Source organism: Lithobates pipiens, unplaced genomic scaffold (genome assembly GCF_037356315.1).
Source record: "Lithobates pipiens isolate NorthernLeopardFrog02 unplaced genomic scaffold, aLitPip1_a1.2 Scaffold_23, whole genome shotgun sequence".
Classification (NCBI taxonomy): Eukaryota; Metazoa; Chordata; class Amphibia; order Anura; family Ranidae; genus Lithobates; species Lithobates pipiens.
Genome location: NW_027507785.1, coordinates 35,072,002 through 35,094,761, shown reverse-complemented (window position 1 = coordinate 35,094,761; position 22,760 = coordinate 35,072,002). Strand labels below are relative to the sequence as shown.

The 22,760-nt window shown below is 43.5% G+C and overlaps 1 protein-coding gene across 4 annotated transcripts in view; it reads right to left on the bottom strand.

Annotated features, from left to right (window-relative positions):
- Positions 1-2,311: 2,311 nt before the first annotated feature.
- GDPD4 (glycerophosphodiester phosphodiesterase domain containing 4) overlaps positions 2,312-22,760 on the bottom strand; it is a 205,002-nt gene continuing 184,553 nt past the window's right edge. For 2 of the 4 annotated variants that reach the window (XM_077451411.1, XM_077451412.1), the window contains exons 14-17: positions 22,066-22,148; positions 9,360-9,439; positions 5,631-5,674; positions 2,312-5,092 (exon numbers count right to left, since the gene is read on the bottom strand). In XM_077451411.1, coding sequence (XP_077307537.1) covers positions 5,009-5,092; positions 5,631-5,674; positions 9,360-9,439; positions 22,066-22,148 — 291 coding nt within the window. In that variant the 3' untranslated portion in view covers positions 2,312-5,008. Of the gene's footprint in view, positions 5,093-5,630; positions 5,675-9,359; positions 9,440-15,097; positions 15,328-22,065; positions 22,149-22,760 lie in introns of those variants that run through there. The other 2 variants (XM_077451413.1, XM_077451414.1) reach the window with 2 other exon arrangements.

Here is a 22,760-nt window from a genome sequence, read left to right as displayed (position 1 = left end):
CATGTACCTGCACAAGCCTATGCCAGAGCGTGCACGGTGCAAGGTGCATTTAAATATGTACACAAATTTACATGCTCTTGTGCTCTGTACATTTGCTGTGACTCAGCTCTTATGGCTAGTCCAAGTCACAATAAAGACAGCGAGAACTAAACAAGTCAGCTCCCAGCCAGAGATCACAGTCCGCAGACAGCGACCAGCTTGTATCTGCTCCTTATTATGAAAGGGCAGACAGAGGTGGGTGCTACACTTTGTACACAACAGAGAAATAAAGGTTAAGTCCTCTTTACTGCAACTAATTAAATCAATTGGGCACTTCTCAAGGAACCCCTAGGAACCTCTGGAGGAAAACCTAGGGTTCCATTGAATCCTGGTTGAGAAAGGCTGGGTAGTGCAATACTTCTGGAGAGGATCTGGCCAGCCTGAAGACCTCCATGTACCACTGTCTCTCTTGGGTAGAGGGCTAGGAGGAGTCTATCCATGAACCCTTCCCCCTTCACAAAATCAGCTGGACTCAGGTAAAACTAGCATATGTGTTATGTGACAGCCATCTGACAGATCTGCCAAATTCCACAATACCTCTGACAGTTCAACAAGAGATTAGTCAATTGATCGTCACTGCTGTCTAAATGATTCATTGCATCTGGGCCCCCTTGGTATCCTTACACTGTAGGTCAATGTAGAAGTGACCCCTTTCAGTGGATGTAGGTTGGACATTGCTCCCTTACATTGAAGGTCAGTCTAGCTTGGAGATCAATTGGGCACTACTCAAGGAACCTCTGGAGGAAAACAAATGGTTCCATGGAATCCTGGTTGAGAAAGGCTGGGGTAGTGCAATACACACCTGTGAGCTACCTTGTGCTGGATATAGGATAAAAAATATATGGCTTGACCATTTGTGACCAGACTGGACATTCTCACGTCAACAGCAGCAGCAGGCATCTCTCGGTTGACCACTTTTGGAGAGGATCTGGCCAATCTGAAGACCTCCAATTTCCACTGTCTCCCTTGCGTAGAGGGCTAGGAGGTGTCTGTTCGTGAACCCTTCTACCATCACAAAATCAACTGGACTCAGGCAAGACTAGCACATGTGTTATGTGACAGCCATCTGACAGATCTGCCCAATTCTGCAATACCTCCTACTGTTCAACAAGGGATTGGTCAATTGATCCCCACTGCTGTCTAAATGATTCATTGCATCTGGGCCCCCTTGGAACTTACATTGTTGGTCAATGTAGAAGGGACCCCTTTCAATGGATGTATGTTGAACATTGCTCTCTTGCACTAATGGTCAGTGTAGGTTAGAGATCAATCCAGAAGTACTCAAGGAACCCCTAGGAACCTCTTTAGAAAAACCCAGGGTTTCATGGAATCCTGGTTGAGAAAGTCTGGTGGAGTGTAATACACACATACGAACTACCGTGTGCTGGACATTGGATAGAAAATGCATGCTTGGCGATTTGTGACCAGACTGGATGGTCTTGTGTCAAGAGCGGAAGCAGACATCACCTGGTTGAGTCGGTAGAGAGGATCTGCCCAGTCTGAAGACTTCCAATGAACCCTTCTCCCTTCACAAAATAAGCTAAACTCAGGAAAGACTAGCACATGTGTTATGTGACAACCATCTGACTGACATGTCCATTTCCCTATACAATTGACTGTTCAACAAGGGATAGCTCAATACCCAATGAATCCCCACTGCTATCTAAATGGTTCATTGCAGTTGAAGGGATACACTGCTGCTAAATGCCTTAATACAGCAAATGTTACCAAAATATGCATTTAACAAAGGAACAAGAGCATATTTAAACCTTGTTTTTTGTTTTTATTCATAGGCTTGGTCTACCTTTTGCAAAATGCACATGCAGCAACACTGATCTGATGATAAATGTGCATTTACTATTTATTTGCAATGAAGCCTACACAGCATCGCACCTGCAACCAGTGCATCACAGGTGCATTGCACAGGCTCTTTAATTATTTTCCCCCGGCCTCAGGTCTGTACATACGCACTTATGGAGCTGCTGGAGGTGTAGCTGCACTATAGTGTCATGTGCTGTAGAGGGAGCATGGATAGCCAACGCTCCTCGGCTAGTTCCTCTGTTGCAGCGGCAGATGGGACATGTAGGTGTGGGTGGAGCCACGCACAGCCGTTCTGAATTCAAATGATCACAAAATACTGCATGAAAAAGCACCCTGACAATCAGGCGAGGGCGTGGAGAACGGTTTTGGTGATGGTGTTTGCGACCATGCCCCTTGTTGCACCCTAAATATGAGTGTAACATGAAATGTGGTTTACATTGTGGACCAAGCCTTTAAAAAGTATAAGCAGTAACAAGCTTTATTTACCAGGTAAATAATTGCAAATGTTTGGATAATCTGGGATTTTCGGCCTTGTATAATTACGCAAAACTCTGCCCATTCAGGGCAAAGCAGCAGGTTTGCTTGACAACCTGACTCCTCTGCCCTTAAAACATCCCCTTCTCTCCTCTGCCACCCCATTCACAGAGATCCTGAGAAGAGCCTTGTGTATGTTCTCAGTCCCTCTGGTTGATGCTTATGCATTCAGTCATGGGAGGAAGAGGAGAGAATCACATGCTCCCCCATACCTGGAAGTACCAGGCATTTTATTTGGGCTCCAGTGGGTGAAGAAGCATGGAGATAACAAGTGCCTGCAGCACAGGGAACAGGCTGTAGCAAGATTCAGTGCCACTTTACCAGACCCCTGTGCTTCCTATGTGCATTGATATACAGTATCTCAATAAAATGAGTACACCCCTCACATTTTAGTAAATTGCATTTTTACTTTTCATGTGAAAACATAACGACCCCAGCACACACCTCCAAGACGACCACTGCCTTGCTAAAGAAGCTGAGGGTAAAGGTGATGGACTGGCCAAGTCCAGACCTAAACCCTATTGAGCATATGTGGGGCATCCTCAAACAGAAGGTGGAGGAGCACAAGGTCTCTAACATCCACCAGCTCTGTGATGTCATCATGGAGGAGTGGAAGAGGACTCCAGTGGCAACCTGTGAAGCTCTGGTGAACTCCATGCCCAAGAGGGTTAAGGCAGTGCTGGAAAATAATGGTGGCCACACAAAATATTGACACTTTGGGCCAAATGTGGACTTTTTCACTTAGGGGTGTACTCACTTTTGTTGCCAGCGGTTTAAGCATTAATGGCTGTGTATTGAGTTATTTTGAGGGTACAGCTAGTTTACACTGTTATACAACCTACTTTACATTGTAGCAAAGTGTCATTTCTTCAGTGTTGTCACATGAAAAGATAGCATGAAATATTTACAAAAATGTGAGGGTGTACTCACTTTTGTGAGATACTGTAACATTGTATAGCTATTTCCATTGGTGGACACACCCAGATGTGACAACTGCAGATCAATATAAGTTCTGGGAACTGGGTTATAACATCTTCTGGGGCTTACAATCAATGCAAAAAATATCAAGCACAGCTAACCTGCTCTAAGCCCTTGTACACACGGTCGGAGAATCCATCAGAATGTGTCCTATCGGACCGCGTTGTCGGATAATCCGACTGTGTGTGGTATGCATCGGACTGTTTCCGTCGGAATATCCGTCGGACCAAATTTTCCAACATGTTGGAAATATTTTCCGACCAACTGGTCCGATAGGACATACTCCGATCATGTGTAGAGAATTTCGATCGGACAAAGTGCCACGCATGCTCAGATCAAATTCCTACATCAAATCTATTGGCTACTAGCCTGAACATAGTCCCATCGTAACGAAATTACGTCATCACGTTCTGAAAGATCGGATTTTTCGACAACTTTGTCCGACCGTGTGTATGCAACAGTTTCGGACAAGATCCGACAGACAAAATCCGACGGATTTGGTTGTCGAAATGTCCGACCGTGTGTACAGGGGCTTAGACGTGTTTTTTTAGATGACGTTTCTCCTGTCTGGTGGACTGCTGTGCAATGGCAAGTCCCAGCATATCTTGCTTCATCTTCAAATGCAAGTATGTCTAATGTGGGGAGTTGAGGTAAGTGGGAAAATAGTCCTGAATGCATATGGTTATCTAATTGGTATTGCTAACTTTAAAGCACTGATGTTGATGTAAGTAATCCGGTTCCCGGGCAGATAGCTTCTGCACACCTTGGTTTGGAGTGTGATGTAAATTGAAGCGCCATGCCACTGCTAAAAGGACCAGATAGGACTTTATTCCAATAAAAATCTAGGGAGGGGAAATCAGGGGGAAAATCTATATGCTATCCAATACGATTTGAGGGTCCGAAAAATTCCGTCTTCATCAGAACTGGAGATTAAAAACAATGTGAATGGACTAGATGGGAACTGGACCATTAATGGTATGTCTTCCAGTTTGATTGCAAGCACAGTTCTTCTAGTTTTGGCAGAGTGATATAAATTGAAACGCCACGTCACTGCTAAAAGGACCAGATAGGACTTCCAATAAAAATCTAGGGGGGGAAATCTATAGACTATCCAACGTGATTTGAGGGTCCAAAATATCCCACCTTCATCAGAATTTGAGATTAAAAACAATGTAAATGGACTAGAAGGGAACTGGACCATTAATGGTATTTCTTCCAGTTTGATTGCAAGCACAGTTCTTCTGATTCTGGCGGCCATTCATATTGATCTCAAGCCCTCATGAAGAGGGGCTTTTTTGGACCTCTGAAACATGTTGGCTACTCCACCCTCCTGACTTTTATTGCCCTCCTGACTTTTATTGTAATAAAGAAGTATTGTGATCTTTTAGCAGTTGTGTGGCACTTCAATTTACATTTTCGTTAAAGAAAGGCCTATGCACAGAAAAATGACCGGGACTTCACATAATATCTCAGGTACTGGTTCAGTCTCATGTTGGCCTCCTCCTTTGTGTGTAAGAAGAAGCTGTAATGCTACATATCCATTCCCGGGCACCTAACATGAGGTATCAAGGGACCCCATACAAAGATGAACGGAATGTACAGAATCACTGGCCTTCTCAGGCAATTTCTGCAGAGCTCATGTTGTCAGCGTTGGATCTTGCATTCGGGGTGGTGGGCAGACTCCTTCCATAACTTTCCTCCGACACCGACATGTCCATCTCTGCAAAAGAGCACAAGATCATTTGGGAAGGTGTTACACAAATGTGCTAAGTTAGATGAGGAAATCTAATGCCGCGTACACACGAGCGGACTTTTCGTCATCAAAGGTCCGACGGAACAATTCCGGCAGACCATTCGATCGTGTGTGGGTTGCAGCGGACTTTAGATTTGTAAAAATCCGACAGACTTTAGAAATGGAACATGTTTAAAATTTTTCCGCCGGAACTCTGCCGGACCCAGTTCCTACCGAGAAATCCGTTCGTGTGTATGCTAATCCGACGGACAAAAACTGACGCTAGGGCAGCTATTGGCTATGAACTTCCTTATTCTAGTCCGGTCGTACGTCATCACGTTCGAATCCGTCGGACTTTTGTGTGATTGTGTGTGGCCAAGTCCGTTCATTCAGAAAGTCCGTCAGAACTCTGTCAGAACTCCGTCGAAAGTCTGTCGGACCTAGTCCCTAGAAAAGTCCGGTCGTGTGTACGCGGCATAAGAGAAATTATAATAGGCAAAGTCCATCAACCTATAGCATAGTATACCATTTCAAAAGAATCTGCTTTAGGTGGGAAATGCGACAGGTCCTCTTGACAGCCCATTATGCAAAAGAATAAAACAGAGCCTTGAAAAAGTATTTACACCCCTTGAAATGTTCCACATTTTTTCATGTTACAACTAAAAACGTAAATGTATTTTATTGGGATTTTATGTGATAGACCAACACAAAGTGACACATAATTGTGAAGTGGAAGGAAAAAGATAAATGGTTTTCATACATTTTTACAAATATGTGAGAAGTGTGGGGTACATTTGTATGGCGCCCCCCTGAGTCAATACTTTGTAGAACCCCCTTTCACTGCAATTACAGCTGCAAGTCTTTTTGGGGATGTCTCTACCAGCTTTGCACATCTAGAGAGTGACATTTTTGCCCATTCTTCTTTGCAAAATATCTCAAGCTCTGTCAGATTGGATGGAGAGCGTCTGTGAACAGCAATTTTCAAGCCTTGCCACAGATTCTCAATTGGATTTAGGTCTGGTCTTTGACTGGGCCATTCTAACATATGAATATGCTTTGATCTCTAAACCATTCCATTGTAGGTCTGGTTGTATGTTTAGGGTCATTGTCCTGCTGGAAGGTGAACCTCCGCCCCAGTCTCAAGTCTTTTGCATATTCTAATGCCGCGTACACACGATCGGAATTTCGGCCAGCAAAAGACCGATGAGAGCTTTTCATTGGAAAATGCGACCGTGTGTATGCTCCATCGGAATTTAGCTGGCCGAATTCCTGCCAGAAAAAATTTGAGAGCATGTTCTCAATTTTTCCGACGGAAATTCCGATTGTGGGTATGCAATTCGATGCGCAAAAACTCACGCATGCTCAGATTCAACTACGAGATGGATGCTATTGGCTACTGGGTATTAAACGTCCTTTTTCTAGTCCCGTCGTACGTGTTGTACATCACCACGTTCTTGATGGTCAGAATTTGGTGTGACTGTGTGTATGCAAGACAGCTTGAGCGAAATCCCGTCGGAATTCCATTGGGAAAACCATCAGAAAAAATACGACCAAAATTCAGATCGTGTGTATGGGTTATCACTGGTTTTCTTCTAAGATTGCCCTGTATTTGGCTCCATCCATCTTCCCATCAACTCTGACCAGCTTCCCTGTCCCTGCTAAAGAAAAACATCCCCACAACATGATGCTGCCACCACCATGTTTCACGGTGGGGATGGTGTGTTTTCGGGGTGATGTGCAGTGTTAGTTTTCCGCCATACATATCGTTTTTCTTTTAGGCCGAAAAGTACAATTTTGGCCTAACTGTTGGTTCCACGCCAGCCCCAGCGTCTTCCTGATGGCCACAGGAGGTACTCCCTGCCGATAACCATCCAGCTGCAGCCTCATTCCTCTGCAGCATCACCCGGATTGGGAATTAAGAAACTCTCCACGGACCACTGAATAACAGATGAGCCTCTTAACCTTTGTTGTCTTGTAAGTGTAACCATACGTTGTGTCATTAAACATACATTTTAATACTGCACTCAGGTGGCGCTTCCCTTTTTACCCTTCTCTTGCCTACTACAGAGCCAGCTCTCTGAGGACAGCAACCGCCTTGTTGATCAGCAATTACATTTTGTTTTTAACCTCTGAACTGCCAGATACCAGTTTAACCGTTGGACTGCCAGTTTGAGTACTGTGGACTTAATGCTTAGTCAGCTATAACTGTCCAATTATTGTATGCACCTCTTGTATTTGCACTTACAGTTACTACCACATTTATCAGTTTAGGTGGACGGCCATGTCTTGGTAGGTTTGCAGTTGTGCCATACTATTTCCATTTTCGGATGATGGATTGAACAGTGCTCCGTGAGATGTTCAAAGCTTGGGATATTTTTTTGAAACTTAACCCTGCTTCGTACTTCTCCACAACTTTATCCCTGACCTGTCTGGTGTGTTCCTTGTCCTTCATGGTGCTGTTTGTTCACTAAGGTTCTCTAACAAACCTCTGAGGGCTTCACAGAAAAGCTGTAAATATACTGAACAGAAATATGGTCATAGACTGGGGACATACTAGAGGAGATGGTTATAGACTGCAGACATACTAGAGGAGATGGTCATAGACTGCAGACATACTAGAGTAGATGGTCGTAGACTGCAGACATACTAGAGTAGATGGTCGTAGACTGTACACATACTAGAGGAGATGGTCGTAGACTGCAGACATACTAGAGGAGATGGTTATAGACTGCGGCCATACTAGAGGAGATGGTCGTAGACTGCAGACATACTAAAGGAGATGGTCGTAGACTGCAGACATACTAAAGGAGATGGTCGTAGACTGCAGACATACTAGAGGAGATGGTCGTAGACTGCAGACATACTAGAGGAGATGGTCGTAGACTGCAGACATACTAGAGGAGATGGTCGTAGACTGCAGACATACTAGAGGAGATGGTCGTAGACTGCAGACATACTAGAGGAGATGATCATAGACTGCAGACATACTAGAGGAGATGGTCATAGACTGCAGACATACTAGAGGAGATGGTCGTAGACTGCAGACATACTAGAGGAGATGGTTGTAGACTGCAGACATACTAGAGGAGATGGTTGTAGACTGCAGACATACTAGAGGAGATGGTTGTAGACTGCAGACATACTAGAGGAGATGGTCATAGACTGCAGACATACTAGAGGAGATGGTCGTAGACTGCAGACATACTAGAGGAGATGGTCGTAGACTGCAGACATACTAGAGGAGATGGTCGTAGACTGCAGACATACTAGAGGAGATGGTTGTAGACTGCAGACATACTAGAGGAGATGGTTGTAGACTGCAGACATACTAGAGGAGATGGTTATAGACTGCAGACATATTAGAGGAGATGGTTATAGACTGCAGACATACTAGAGGAGATGGTCATAGACTGTGGACATACTAGAGGAGATGATGGTTAGAGACTGCAGACATACTAGAAGAGATGGTCACCGATTGCAGGCATGCTATAGTGTTGTTGGAGGCTGTAAACCTGCCCCCTGCAAATCAATGCTCCCACTATTGGGGTCTGCAAAGGGCCATACAGAAAATACCAAAGGGTCATGTGTGGCCCTCAGTATGAAGGTTGGGCACAAGGGCTCTAAAGATCCAGAAGCAACACACAGTACTTTACACAAAGCTTAAGGCCCAGTGTTGCTATATTCCAGTGTTGACTCTAGCATAGATTAGACCAGCATGGTTGGCCTCCAAGCATACAGCTTGCTTAGAAGAGCACCTTCTAGGCCCAGATTCCAGCCCTGGGGCCTCAAAGCAGGCACACATCCCTCTCAACAGTTCCTCTTCACCAGACAGGAGGGCTACCCAAAGATCCTTCTGGAAAAGGGCTCAGCTGTTTTGTCAAACCCACCAGAACTTGGCCAACCGACAAGCCAGCCATTGATGTCTATGAGTGACTGTACGCAGCATCTGTGGCTCACAGGTGTGGAAATAAACTTAAATGTTATGTCTTAAAGCCCAAAGCACCTGTGTGCATGAGATCTTATTCCTTCCTACAAGAAAATGTATTCACATGTCTCATTTCATCACATATCCCCCCAAATGTTTGAAGGAAGAAGTTTTCTTTTTTTTTTTCCAGCTTTGATTTCCTGCAGAACTGGGTCACAAGTATGAAAGCAGCGGGAATCAAACCTCACAATGACATGGAGCTTCACTGCACTATAACAAGAGAAGTGCTCTGCACACAGGAGACAGACGCTGCACAATCCCGACACTCACCAGTTTTGAACGTATTGTAGAATCCGGCATCAGCAATCTCATTACTTTCTGGGCAGCAGGAAAAGCCCCGCTCTCTCCACCTAAAGCAAGAGAAGCATAAACTCAACCACAAAAAAAAAAAAAAAAAAACAGCCACGTGTCCAAAAAAACAGTGGTAAGCAAACCATGTACAAATCATGGGACCCCAAAGCAAAATATTGGCGGGTTAACCCCCCCTGTAGCAGCTGGCAGCGTCAACTGTGACAATATCTGCTTCTTTTTTGGTGCATTGATCTTCCTCGTAGCAGAGAAACTGTTAGCATAAGTCAGTATACTACTAGGGAGCAGTGCTGGGGATAAAGGTTCTGGTTGTAGTAATAATAATAATAATAATAATAATGATATTTTATACTATCACAAACTAGAGGCGTGCGCACTGAATGTGCTGGGTGTGCCTGGGCACACCCTAATCACCCCGTGTGCATTAACCGATTGCCGACCGCCGCACACATATGTACGTCAGCAGAATGGCACAGGCAGGCAAATGGGCGTACCTGTCTGTCTCTTTAAATTTGCTGCCTATCGGGCGTGTGCGTGCCCGCTGCAAGAGCATACCCGCGGGTCCCGGGAACTCGAGGTTCACCGGCGGCCCGCAAGTGCGGTGTGGAGAGGTAGAGCGGGGAGTTGCCTATGTAAACAAGGCATTTCCCCGTTCTGCCTAGTGACATGACAGATCTACTGCTCCCTGTCATCGGCAGCAGTGATCGCTGTCATGTCAGTGGTAGCCCCCCCCCCTCTCCCACAGTTAGAACACCTCCCTAGGACACACTTAATCCCTTGATCGCACCCCCTAGTGTTTAACCCCTTCCCTGCCAGTGACATTTACACAGTAATCAGTGCATTTTTATAGCACCGGTCGCCGTATAAATGACAATGATCCCAAAATAGTGTCAAAAGTGTCCGATGTGTCGGCCAAAATTTTGCAGTCACGATAAAAAAAAAAAAAAAAAAAAAAATCGCAGATTGCCACCATTACTAATAAAAAAAAATTTTTTTTATTATTAATTAAAATTAATAATAAAAATGCCATAAATCTATCCCCTATTTTGTAGACGTTATAACTTTTGTGCAAACCAATCGATATAAGCTTATCGTGATTTTTTTTTTTACCAAAAATATGTAGAAGAATACATATCGGCCTAAACTGAGAAAGACATTTTTTTTATGTATTTTTTGGGGATATTTATTATAGCAAAAAGTAAAAAAAAATTGTTTTTTTTTTTCAAAATTGTCGCTCTTTTTTTGTTTATAGCACAAAAAATTAAAACCGCAGAGGTGATCAAATACCACCAAAAGAAAGATCTATTTGTGGGGGAAAAAAAACGACGTCAATTTTGTTTGGGTACAACGTCGCACGTCAGCTAAAACGACGCAGTGCCGTATCACAAAAAATGCTCTGGTCAGGAAGGGGGTAAAATCTTCTGGGGCTGAACATCTACAAAAAAAAAAAAAAACCCTCTTACTAGGACTTTACTGGTACCAGAGAAAGATGGCCACACAAAAGGTAAAAAAAAAAAAATATATAAAAAGTTTATTACAAATTTCCATATAAAAAAGTATTTAACCACTTGCCGACCGCCTAACGCCGATGTACGTCGGCAGAATGGCACGGGCAGGCATAAGCACGTACATGTACGTGATTTGCCTCCCGCGGGTCGGGGGCCCGATCGGGCCCCCGCCCGGTGCCTGCGGCGGTCGGTTTTCGTTCGGGAGCGATCCCGGACGAGGGGACGGCCATTCATTCATGGCCACCCCCTCGCGATCGCTCCCGACGAATAGAAATCCCCGGTGACATCACTTCCTCTCCTGTAATGTAAACACAGGAGAGGAAGTGATGTATTCTCTCCTCCGTGTCGGTATTTTTCGTTCCGACACGGAGGAGAGCGGATCAGTGAGTTGCACCAACACATCCCACACACAGTAGAACATGCCAGGCACACTCACACCCCCCCTTTACCCCCCGATCACCCCCCCAATTACCCCTGCCCCCCAGTCACAGTGACACCAATGTCATTTTTTTTTTTTTTTTTTTTTTTTTTGCATTGGTGTCATTTGTGACTGTAATAACTGTTAGGGCAGTTAGAGTTAGCCCCCTTTAGTTCTAATGTACCCCCCTAACCCCCCCAATAAAGGTTTAACCCCGTGATCACCCCCCGTCGCCAGTGTCACTAAGGCTGGGTTCACATTGCAGCGGTTTATGAGAACGAATGTGATTCGCACCGCACTGCAGTGCAAATCACATCCGATCTCTGTGCGATTCGAGTTCAGCCATTCGCCGCACCCGCCGCACCCGCCACACCCGCCGCACCCGCCGCAAATTCGCACGGGACCCTTTTTTTGGCCCGCAGCAGAATCGGATCGCATGGGTGTTCACACCATGCGATCCGAGTTTGCAGATCGCACTGCGATATGCGAACTGATCTGGGGGTGTCAGTAACATTTCACTGACACTCCCAGCAGTTCGCATAGGGCAGTGTGAACTGCCGCCGGGAGGCATGCGATGCGGGAACCCGCCGCGGATTCGCGGCGTTTCCGCATCGCTCCAGTGTGAACCCAGCCTAATAAGCGATCATTTTTCTGATCGCCGTATTAGTGTCCCAGGTGACGCTAGTTAGGCAGGTAGGTATTTAGGTTCGCCGCAGCTTTTTATAGCGCCAGGGACCCCCATATACTACCGCATAAAGCCCCCTGATTGCCCCCTAGTTAACCCTTTCACCAGTGATCACCATATAACTGTTACAGGTGACGCTGGTTGGTTAGTTATTTTTTTATAGTTTCAGGGCACCCGCCATTTATTACCTAATAAAGGTTTAACCCCCTGATCACCCGGCGGGTGTCATTTGTGACTAATAACTGTTAGGGCAGTTAGGGTTAGCCCCCTTTAGTTCTAAGGTACCCCCCTAACCCCCCCAATAAAGGTTTAACCCCGTGATCACCCCCCGTCGCCAGTGTCACTAAGGCTGGGTTCAGATTGCAGCGGTTTGAGAACGGATGTGATTCGCACTGCAGTGCAAATCACATCCGATCTCTGTGCGATTCGAGTTCAGCCATTCGCCGCACCCGCCACACCCGCCGCACCCGCCGCAAATTCGCACGGGACCCTTTTTTTGGCCCGCAGCAGAATCGGATCGCATGGGTGTTCACACCATGCGATCCGAGTTTGCAGATCGCACTGCGATATGCGAACTGATCTGGGGGTGTCAGTAACATTTCACTGACACTCCCAGCAGTTCGCATAGGGCAGTGTGAACTGCCGCCGGGAGGCATGCGATGCGGGAACCCGCCGCGGATTCGCGGCGTTTCCGCATCGCTCCAGTGTGAACCCAGCCTAATAAGCGATCGTTTTTCTGATCGCTGTATTAGTGTCACAGGTGACGCTAGTTAGGCAAGTAGGTATTTAGGTTCGCCGCAGCTTTTTATAGCGCCAGGGACCCCCATATACTACCGCATAAAGCCCCCTGATTGCCCCCTAGTTAACCCTTTCACCAGTGATCACCATATAACTGTTACAGGTGACGCTGGTTGGTTAGTTATTTTTTTATAGTTTCAGGGCACCCGCCATTTATTACCTAGTCTCACTAGTGTACCCCTAAATTTAGGGGTGTCTACTTTCCAAAATGGGGTCATTTGGGGGGGGTTTGTGCCATCTTGGCATTTTATGGCCTTCAAAACTGTAACGCCCTTAGAAAGCCTGAAGGCGGTGCTTGGTTTTCGGGGCCCCGTACGCGGCTAGGCTCCCAAAAAGTCCCACATATGTGGTATCCCCGTACTCAGGAGAAGCAGCAGAATTTATTTTGGGGTGTCATTTCACATATGCCCATGGCATGCGTGAGCAATATATCATTTAGTGACAACTTTGTGAAAAAAAAAAAAAAAAAAAAAAAGTTTGTAATTTTCCCGCAACTTGTGGCAAAATATAAAATATTCCATGGACTCAACATGCCTCTCAGCAAATAGCTTGGGGTGTCTACTTTCTAAAATGGGGTCATTTGTGGGGGTTTTGTGCCATCTTGGCATTTTATGGCCTTCAAAACTGTAATAGGTAGTGAGGAGTGAAGTCAAATATTTACGCCCTTAGAAAGCCTGAAGGCGGTGCTTGGTTTTCGGGGCCCCGTACGCGGCTAGGCTCCCAAAAAGTCCCACATATGTGGTATCCCCGTACTCAGGAGAAGCAGCAGAATTTATTTTGGGGTGTCATTTCACATATGCCCATGGCATGTGTGAGCAATATATCATTTAGTGACAACTTTGTGAAAAAAAAAAAAAAAAAAAAAAAGTTTGTAATTTTCCCGCAACTTGTGGCAAAATATAAAATATTCCATGAACTCAACATGCCTCTCAGCAAATAGCTTGGGGTGTCTACTTTCTAAAATGGGGTCATTTGTGGGGGTTTTGTGCCATCTTGGCATTTTATGGCCTTCAAAACTGTAATAGGTAGTGAGAAGTGAACTCAAAAATTTACGCCCTTAGAAAGCCTGAAGGCGGTGCTTGGTTTTCGGGGCCCCGTACGCGGCTAGGCTCCCAAAAAGTCCCACATATGTGGTATCCCCGTACTCAGGAGAAGCAGCAGAATTTATTTTGGGGTGTCATTTCACATACGCCCATAGCATGTGTGAGCAATATATCATTTAGTGACAACTTTGTGTAAAAAAAAAAAAAAAATTTTTTTTTTGTCATTATTCAATCGCTTGAGGCAAAAAAATAAAATATTCAATGGGCTCAACATGCCTCTTATCAATTTCCTTAGGGGGTCTACTTTCCAAAATGGGGTCATTTGGGGGGGTTTTGTACTGCCCTGCCATTTTAGCACCTCAAGAAATGAGATAGGCAGTCGTAAACTAAAAGCTGCGTAAATTCCAGAAAACGTACCTTAGTTTGTAGATGTGACAACTTTTGCGCAAACCAATAAATATACAATTATTGACTTTTTTTTTACCAAAGACATGTGGCTGAATACATTTTGGCCTAAATGTATGACTAAAATTGAGTTTATTGGATTTTTCTAATAACAAAAAGTAGAAAATATCATTTTTTTTCAAAATTTGCGGTCTTTTTACGTTTATATCGCAAAAAATAAAAATCGCAGAGGCAATCAAATACCATCAAAAGAAAGCTCTATTTGTGGGAAGAAAAGGACGCAAATTTTGTTTGGGTACAACATTGCATGACCGCGCAATTACCAGTTAAAGCAGCGCAGTGCCAAAGTGTAAAAAGACCTCTGGTCATTTACCAGCAAAATGGTCCGGTCTGAAAGTGGTTAAAGCCATGAAAAAAAAAATTCTTATAGATGATGTAAGCCATATCAATATACTGTAACATATTATCTTTGCTGTATGATCCATGAGGTCACCTCTTGTGGCCATCTTTCTCTGGTACCAGTAAGGTCCAAGTAAGACTTTTTTTTTTGTAGATGTAAATATAGATGGATGAGGTACCCCCAATAAGCCAATTACTCCTAAATGTTACCCGTGCATTAAGCAAGCCATAGATGATGTGTTTACTATGCTTCATATTTGAATGAACAGGAAGCTTCGTAGCGCTTCACATTCATTCACTGTCCAGTGCATAGAAACAAATTGTGCTGATCAATGTGTAAAAAAAAAAGAAATCTTTAAAAGGTCTTAAATACTCACAATAGAACAAAAAAAATGGAGGCAAATTGACTTTCCTGGTACCAACACAGGACATTACAACATGTAGATAATTAAAAATGTATATTTATTACAAAGTTCATCACTAAAAAATGACCTAAAAATATTATTACAGAAAATCACAAATGATTCCCTCACAGCTTGGCTATAATTTCCAATACAATACTCTCCAGCAACATAGAATAGTGCAGCATGAAAGCGAGTATATAGCCAGCTCTTCTCAACATGTTTCGCGGTTCATCCGCTTCTTCAGGAGTATTTTGGAGGGAGTAAATTTCCTATAGAAAAATAGGTATAACATAAGGTATATACAGTACACAAAAATGTACATAAACAAATACATAGCATTTTTGTGTGAGCTTTTGGGTGCACACCCTAATGCAATAGGCTGTGCACAGAACTATAAATGCTCTTCCACACAAGTACTCTATAATCCTATTACAATCTTCTTTAGGACCCATTCACACCAGCAGCCACGATGAATGCACTGCTGCTGGTGAGCGCTGGAAGGAGACTGTGCCGGCTGGGGCGTGCTGGGAGAACACTGTTTCAGCTGGTGCACGCTGGGAGGACACCATTTCAGCTGGTGCACGCTGGGAGGACACCGTTTCAGCTGGTGCACGCTGGGAGGACACTGTTCCAGCTGGGGCGTGCTGGGAGGACACTGTTCCAGCTGGTACGCGCTGGGAGGACACCGTTCCAGCTGGGGTGTGCTGGGAGGACACCGTTTCAGCTGGTGCAGGCTGGGAGGACACCGTTTCAGCTGGTGCGTGCTGGGAGGACACCGTTACAGCTGGGGCGTGCTGGGAGGACACCGTTACAGCTGGGGCGTGCTGGGAGGACACCGTTCCAGCTGGTGCGTGCTGGGAGGACACCGTTCCAGCTGGGGCGTGCTGGGAGGACACCGTTCCAGCTGGGGCGTGCTGGGAGGACACCGTTACAGCTGGTGCGTGCTGGGAGGACACCGTTCCAGCTGGGGCGTGCTGGGAGGACACCGTTCCAGCTGGGGCGTGCTGGGAGGACACCGTTCCAGCTGGTGCACGCTGGGAGGACACCGTTCCAGCTGGTGCACGCTGGAAGGACACCGTTTCAGCTGGTGCACGCTGGGAGGACACTGTTCCAGCTGGTACGCGCTGGGAGGACACCGTTCCAGCTGGGGTGTGCTGGGAGGACACCGTTTCAGCTGGTGCAGGCTGGGAGGACACCGTTTCAGCTGGGGCGTGCTGGGAGGACACCGTTCCAGCTGGGGCGTGCTGGGAGGACACCGTTCCAGCTGGTGCGTGCTGGGAGGACACCGTTCCAGCTGGTGCGTGCTGGGAGGACACCGTTCCAGCTGGGGCGTGCTGGGAGGACACCATTCCAGCTGGGGCGTGCTGGGAGGACACCGTTCCAGCTGGGGCGTGCTGGGAGGACACCGTTCCAGCTGGTGCGTGCTGGGAGGACACCGTTCCAGCTGGTGCACGCTGGGAGGACACCGTTCCAGCTGGTGCACGCTGGGAGGACACCGTTTCAGCTGGTGCACGCTGGGAGGACACCGTTTTAGCTGGGCCGTGCTGGGAGGACACCGTTCCAGCTGGGGCATGCTGGGAGGACACCGTACCAAATCGCCTATCCAGACGTGTCGTACTGTCCCCCTTTTTTTTTTTTGGAACTTCATTGAAATGTCACAACTGACATTTGGTTAGATTCTATTCACATAGCACCAATATTATCCACCGCAATCCTCTGTGCTGAAAAAAAAAGTACTGCAATCTGGTTGATTTTTTTTTTTCCAACGAATGCCCTGTACACACGGTCGGAAATTCCGACAGAAAAGGTCCGATCGGATTATATTGTCGGAAAATCCGATCGTGTGTGGGCTCTATCTGACTTTTTTCCGTCGGAAATTCCGACAGAAAAAATTTGAGAGCTGGAGCTAAAATTTTCCGACAAAAAAATCTGATCAGACTTTTTCCAATCGTTTGTAGAGAATTCTGATCGGACAAAGTGCCACGCATGCTCAGATCAAATTGCGAGACCAAAGCTATTGGCTACTAGCCTGAACATAGTCCCGTCGTAACGAGCGAACGTCATCACGTTCCGAACGATCGGATTTTCCGACAACTTTGTCCGACCGTGTGTATGCAACACCAGTTTAGGACAAAATCCGACGAATTTTGTGGTCGTAATGTCCGACCGTGTGTACAAGGGCATTCTTGTTTTTTTGGCTGGAGTCCCGCTTTAAACATCTGTCTTCTACAAAGAAATACATTTTCAAAGACCGAGTATAAATTATTATTTTTTAAATCATAATAAACGACAACAGGTAGACAGTGCCCTGTCTTTATGGGGGTTGCAATACTCTCGTATTGTTTGAAAACAACACAGTATTTCCTGAGATTCCCTTTTGGCTGGGTTCACACTGCTGCTATGCGGGAACGCTGCAAATCCGCGGCGGGTTCCCGCATCGCATGCCTCCCAGCGGCAGTTCACACTGCCCTATGCGAACTGCTGGGAGTGTCAGTGAAACGTTAATGACACCCCCAGATCAGTTTGCATATCGCAGTGCGATCTGTGTAAAATCACAGGGAAGCAGGCGGGTGGAGGCGCGCATGCACGCCCGAAACCCGGAAACACTATACCCGTACATTGCTGCCTGTTTCCGGGTTTCAGGCGTGCACGCGCGCCTCCACCCGCCTGCTTCCCTGTGATTTTACACAGGGCGGAGTTTGTTAGCAGATCACAGCCAATGATTCATGGGTGGGACTTGCTGATCGGCGAATCACAGCCCAGAGCTCTGTGTTAACGATCAACGCATGGCTCTGTACAGAGGGAACAATCACTTTGTTTCTTTTCCCTGCAAAGCAGGGAAAAGAAACAGTTTGATCTGTAGTAAAAAGCAGCACATAATACACATTCTTAGGCACACAGTTAACCCCTTGATCGCCCCTAAATGTATATTATTAGTATATATATATATATATATATATATATATATATATATATATATATACCGTATATACTCGAGTATAAGCCGAGATTTTCAGCCTCTTTTTTGAGGCTGAAAGTGCCCCCCTCGGCTTATACTCGAGTCATCGCCGTCTGCCTACCCGATCAGCGTGTCGAGCAGACAGACGGCGGACATTCTAGTATTCAAAAGCCGCGCCTCCGTCTGTGATAGGCGGAACACTCAATTTCCCAGCAGTCTGTGGTCCGCCTATCACGGACATCCGCTCATCCTCATACTACGGACGAGGATGAGAGGATGTCCATGATAGGCGGACCACAGACTGCTGGGAAATTGAGTGTTCCGCCTATCACAGACGGAGGCGCGGCTTTTGAACAGAGGAATGGCCGCCGAGACGCCGACGAAGCATGGCAGAAGGACGGAGGCTCGGGACGGGACGGAGGCACGGGACGACGGAGGCACGGGACGGAGGAGGCACGGGACGGAGGAGGCACGGGACGGAGGCACGGGACGGAGGAGGCACGGGACGGAGGAGGCACGGGACGGAGGAGGCACGGGACGGAGGGGGACGGAGGCACGGGACCGAGGCTCGGGACGGAGGCTCGGGACACAGGTAGGCTGGACACACAAGGCTGCACGGACACACACACAGGGATGGATGGACACACACACAGGGATGGATGGACACACACACAGGGATGGATGGACACACACATGGATGGATGGATGGACACACACACAGGGATGGATGGATGGACACACACACAGGGATGGATGGATGGACACACACACACAGGGATGGATGGATGGACACACACACAGGGATGGATGGATGGACACACACACAGGGATGGACGGACACACACACAGGGATGGACGGACACACACACAAGGATGGACGGACACACACACAGGGATGGACGGACACACAGGGATGGACGGACACACAGGGATGGACAGGCATGTCTCACCCTCGGCTTATACACGAGTCAATAAGTTTCCCAGTTTTTTTGGGGTAAATTGGGGGCCTCGGCTTATATTCGGGTCGGCCTATACTCGAGTATATACGGGTATATATATATATATAGCATATATATATATATATATATATATATATATATATATATACATATAGCATATATATATATATATATATATATATAAACATAGTTTGTAGATGCTATAACTTTCATACAAACTAATATACACTTATTGGGATTTTTACTGAAGACATTTAGCAGAATACATTTAGGCCTCGTTTTATGAAGAAATTTGATTTTTTACATTTTTTTTTTTTGTTTCAGAAAGTTTTATTGAGTAAGCAAATTATCAAGGTACAAATACGTTGTTAGAAAAAGAACACGGTATAGACACATTTAACAATACTGATCAAATCTAATATAAACCATGGCATAAAGTTAACTCGGTTATCAAGTGAAAGAGAATTTAAATCTAGTAATCTAAATAATAATAAAAATATTAGACACGAGAAAGCATAGTAAAATCTATTTGATATTCTGTGTCTGCCATAAAATCGTAAAAGATACCTTTTGGTGTTGTAATAGGAATGATTGTATAAGGGTTGCACTTGGATGGACAGCTGCTGGGGTGTAGTGTTATTCTGTCTGTATCTTTATTATTAAAATTTTGTTATTGAATATGTTTTATAGCAGAAAGTAAAAAAAATATATATTTTTTTTTCAAGAGTTTTTTTTTTTTTCGATTATATCATAAAAAAAAAAAAAAAAAAAAAAAATAAACAGTAATGGTCAAATACCACCAAAAGAAAGCTCTATTTGAAAAAAATTATATAAATTTAATTAGTGTAGAAAGTAATACAAATTATTTTTTTTCAATAATTTTGGTCTTTTTTTGTTTATATCATAAAATAAAAATAAAAAAAAACAGTGATGGTCAAATACCCCCAAAATAAAGCTCTATTTGAAAAAAAATATATATAAATTTAATTAGTGTAGAAAGTAAAAAAAAATAAAAAATATGTTTTTTTCAAGATTTCGTTTTTTTTTTTCGATTATATCCTAAAAAACTTAAAAAAAAAAAAAAACAGTGATGGTCAAATACTACCAAAATAAAGCTCTATTTGAAAAAAATGATATAAATTTAATTAGTGTAAAAAGTAAAAAAATATATATTTTTTTTTCCAAGATTTTTGGTCTTTTTTTTGATTAAATCATAAAATAAAAATAAAAAAAACAGTGATGGACAAAAAATATATAAATTTAATTAGTGTAGAGAGTAAAAAATATATATATATATTTTTTTCAAGATTTTTGGTCTTTTTTTCGATCATATCATAAAAAAAAGCAAAAAAAAAAAAAAACAGTAATGGTCAAATACCACCAAAATAAAGCTCTATTTGAAAAAAAATATATACATTTAATTAGTGTAGAAAGTAATAAAAACTATTTTCTTTTCAAGATTTTTGGTCTTTTTTTTTTATTATATCATAAAATAAAAATAAAAAAAAAACAGTGATGGTCAAATACCACCAAAATAAAGCTCTATTTGAAAACAATATATAAATTTAATTAGTGTAGAAAGTAATAAAAACTATTTTTTTTTCAAGATTTTTGGTCTTTTTCTCGATTATATCATAAAAACAAAAAAAAAATCAGTAATGGTAAAATACCACCAAAATAAAGCTCTATTTGAAAAAAATGATATAAATGTAATTAGTGTATAAAGTAACAAAAAAAATATTTTTTTAAGATTTCTGGTCTTTTTTTTTTATTATATCATAAAAAAAAAAAAAAAAAACAGTGATGGTCAAATACCACCAAAATAAAGCTCTATTTGAAAAAAAAGATATACATTTAATTAGTCTAGAAAGTAAAAAAAAAAAAAAAAAAATAATAAAAAAAAAAAATATATATATATATATATATATATATATATATATATATATATATATATATTTCAAGATTTTTGGTCTTTTTTTCGATTATATCATAAAAAAAACAAAAAGAAAAACAGTGATGGTCAAATACCCCTAAAATAAAGCTCTATTTGAAAACATGATATACAGTAAAATGAATTAGTGTAGAAAGTAAAAAAATATATATATAATTTTTCAAGATTTCTGGTCTTTTTTTTTTGATTATATCATAAAAAATAAAAAATAAATATATAAATTTAATTAGTGTAGAAAGTTAAAAAAAAAATATTATTTTTTTCAATATTTTTGGTCTTTTTTTTCGATTATATCGAAAAAAAAACAAGAAGAAAAACAGTAATGGTCAAATACCACTAAAATAAAGCTCTATTTGAAAAAAAATGTATACATTTAATTAGTGTAGAAAGTAAAAAAAATAAAAGTTTTTTTTCAAGATTTTTGGTCTTTTTTTCGATTATATCATACAAAATAAAAAAAATAAAAAACACAGTGATGGTCAAATACCACCAAAATAAAGCTCTATTTTAAAAAAATGTAATAAATGTAATTTGTGTACTGTGTTGTATGACCGCGCAATGGCCAGGTAAAGTAGCGCAATGCTAAATAGTGTAAAAAGACCGGGTCATGAAGGGGGGTAAAATCTTCCGGAGCTCAAGTGGATATTTTCTGCATTAACACACGTTTTTGCTGGCCTGCAGAAAATATACATCTAAAGGACCTGCGTTAAGACGCATTTTGGATGTTTACAACGTATACGTGTCTACAATTCTTTTTTTTTTTCCCTTCAAATGAATGTCTACACATTTACGTGCTTGCGCATTTAGGTGCGTTAATCCGCGTTCACGCGTAAAATCTGAAGATCTGTGCGCCCTGGATGCAGAGGTGTCCTACTTTCTTTTTTATTTCTGCGTAGCTATACGCAACATACATGTTCACAGGTAGGCGTGTGTGTATGGGCTCATTGATTACAATGGTGCTGCGTTTAGATGCGTCCAAAAAAATGTGCAGTGGGCATCTAAACGCAGCATTTTCTTGCCTATGTAAATGAGCCTTTAAGAGTGGACTAACTTTGCCAAAATGCGGTCTGATTGGTTGCTTTGACTTTCCGAATGGAGAGCAGACCATTCCTGACCTAGCAGAGGAGGCGGAACTCACCAGTGCAGAACAAAAATCAGAGCGATCAGGAAGGCCGAAATGATATCTGTGAGAATCCACATTAGATTGTACTGAGCCGGAGTCTGAAAGACGATAGAGAGAGATCGGGTGACTCCCCGAGAAAGAGACCCACACAGCATATCAGTGACACCATCACTACTAACGTTTAGGAGAGGATAGATACAAACATTCTTCTGTGTGCAATGTAATGCAGCAAAGCAGATTTATATATATACACTATAATACCAAAAGTATTGGGACACCTGCCTTTACATGAACTTTAATGGCATCCCAGTCTTAGTCCGTCGGGTTCAATATTGAGTTGGCCCACCCTTTGCATCTAGAACAGCTTCAACTCTTCTGGGAAGGCTGTCCACAAGGTTTAGGAGTGTGTCTATGAGAATGTTTGACCATTCTTCCAGAAGAACATTTGTGAGGTCAGCCCACTGAAGTGGATGAGAAGGCCTGGCTCGCAGTCTCCGCTCTAATGCATCCCAAAGGTGTTCTATCGGGTTGAGGTCAGGACTCTGTGCAGGCCAGTCAAGTTCCTCCACCCCAAACTCGCTCATCCATGTCTCTATGGACCTTGCTTTGTGCACTGGTGCGCAGGAACAGGAAGGGGCAGGGGCAGATTGACAACTCACGGGGCCCCCAGGCAATCAGAGATTATGGGGACACACAGTATATACATACAT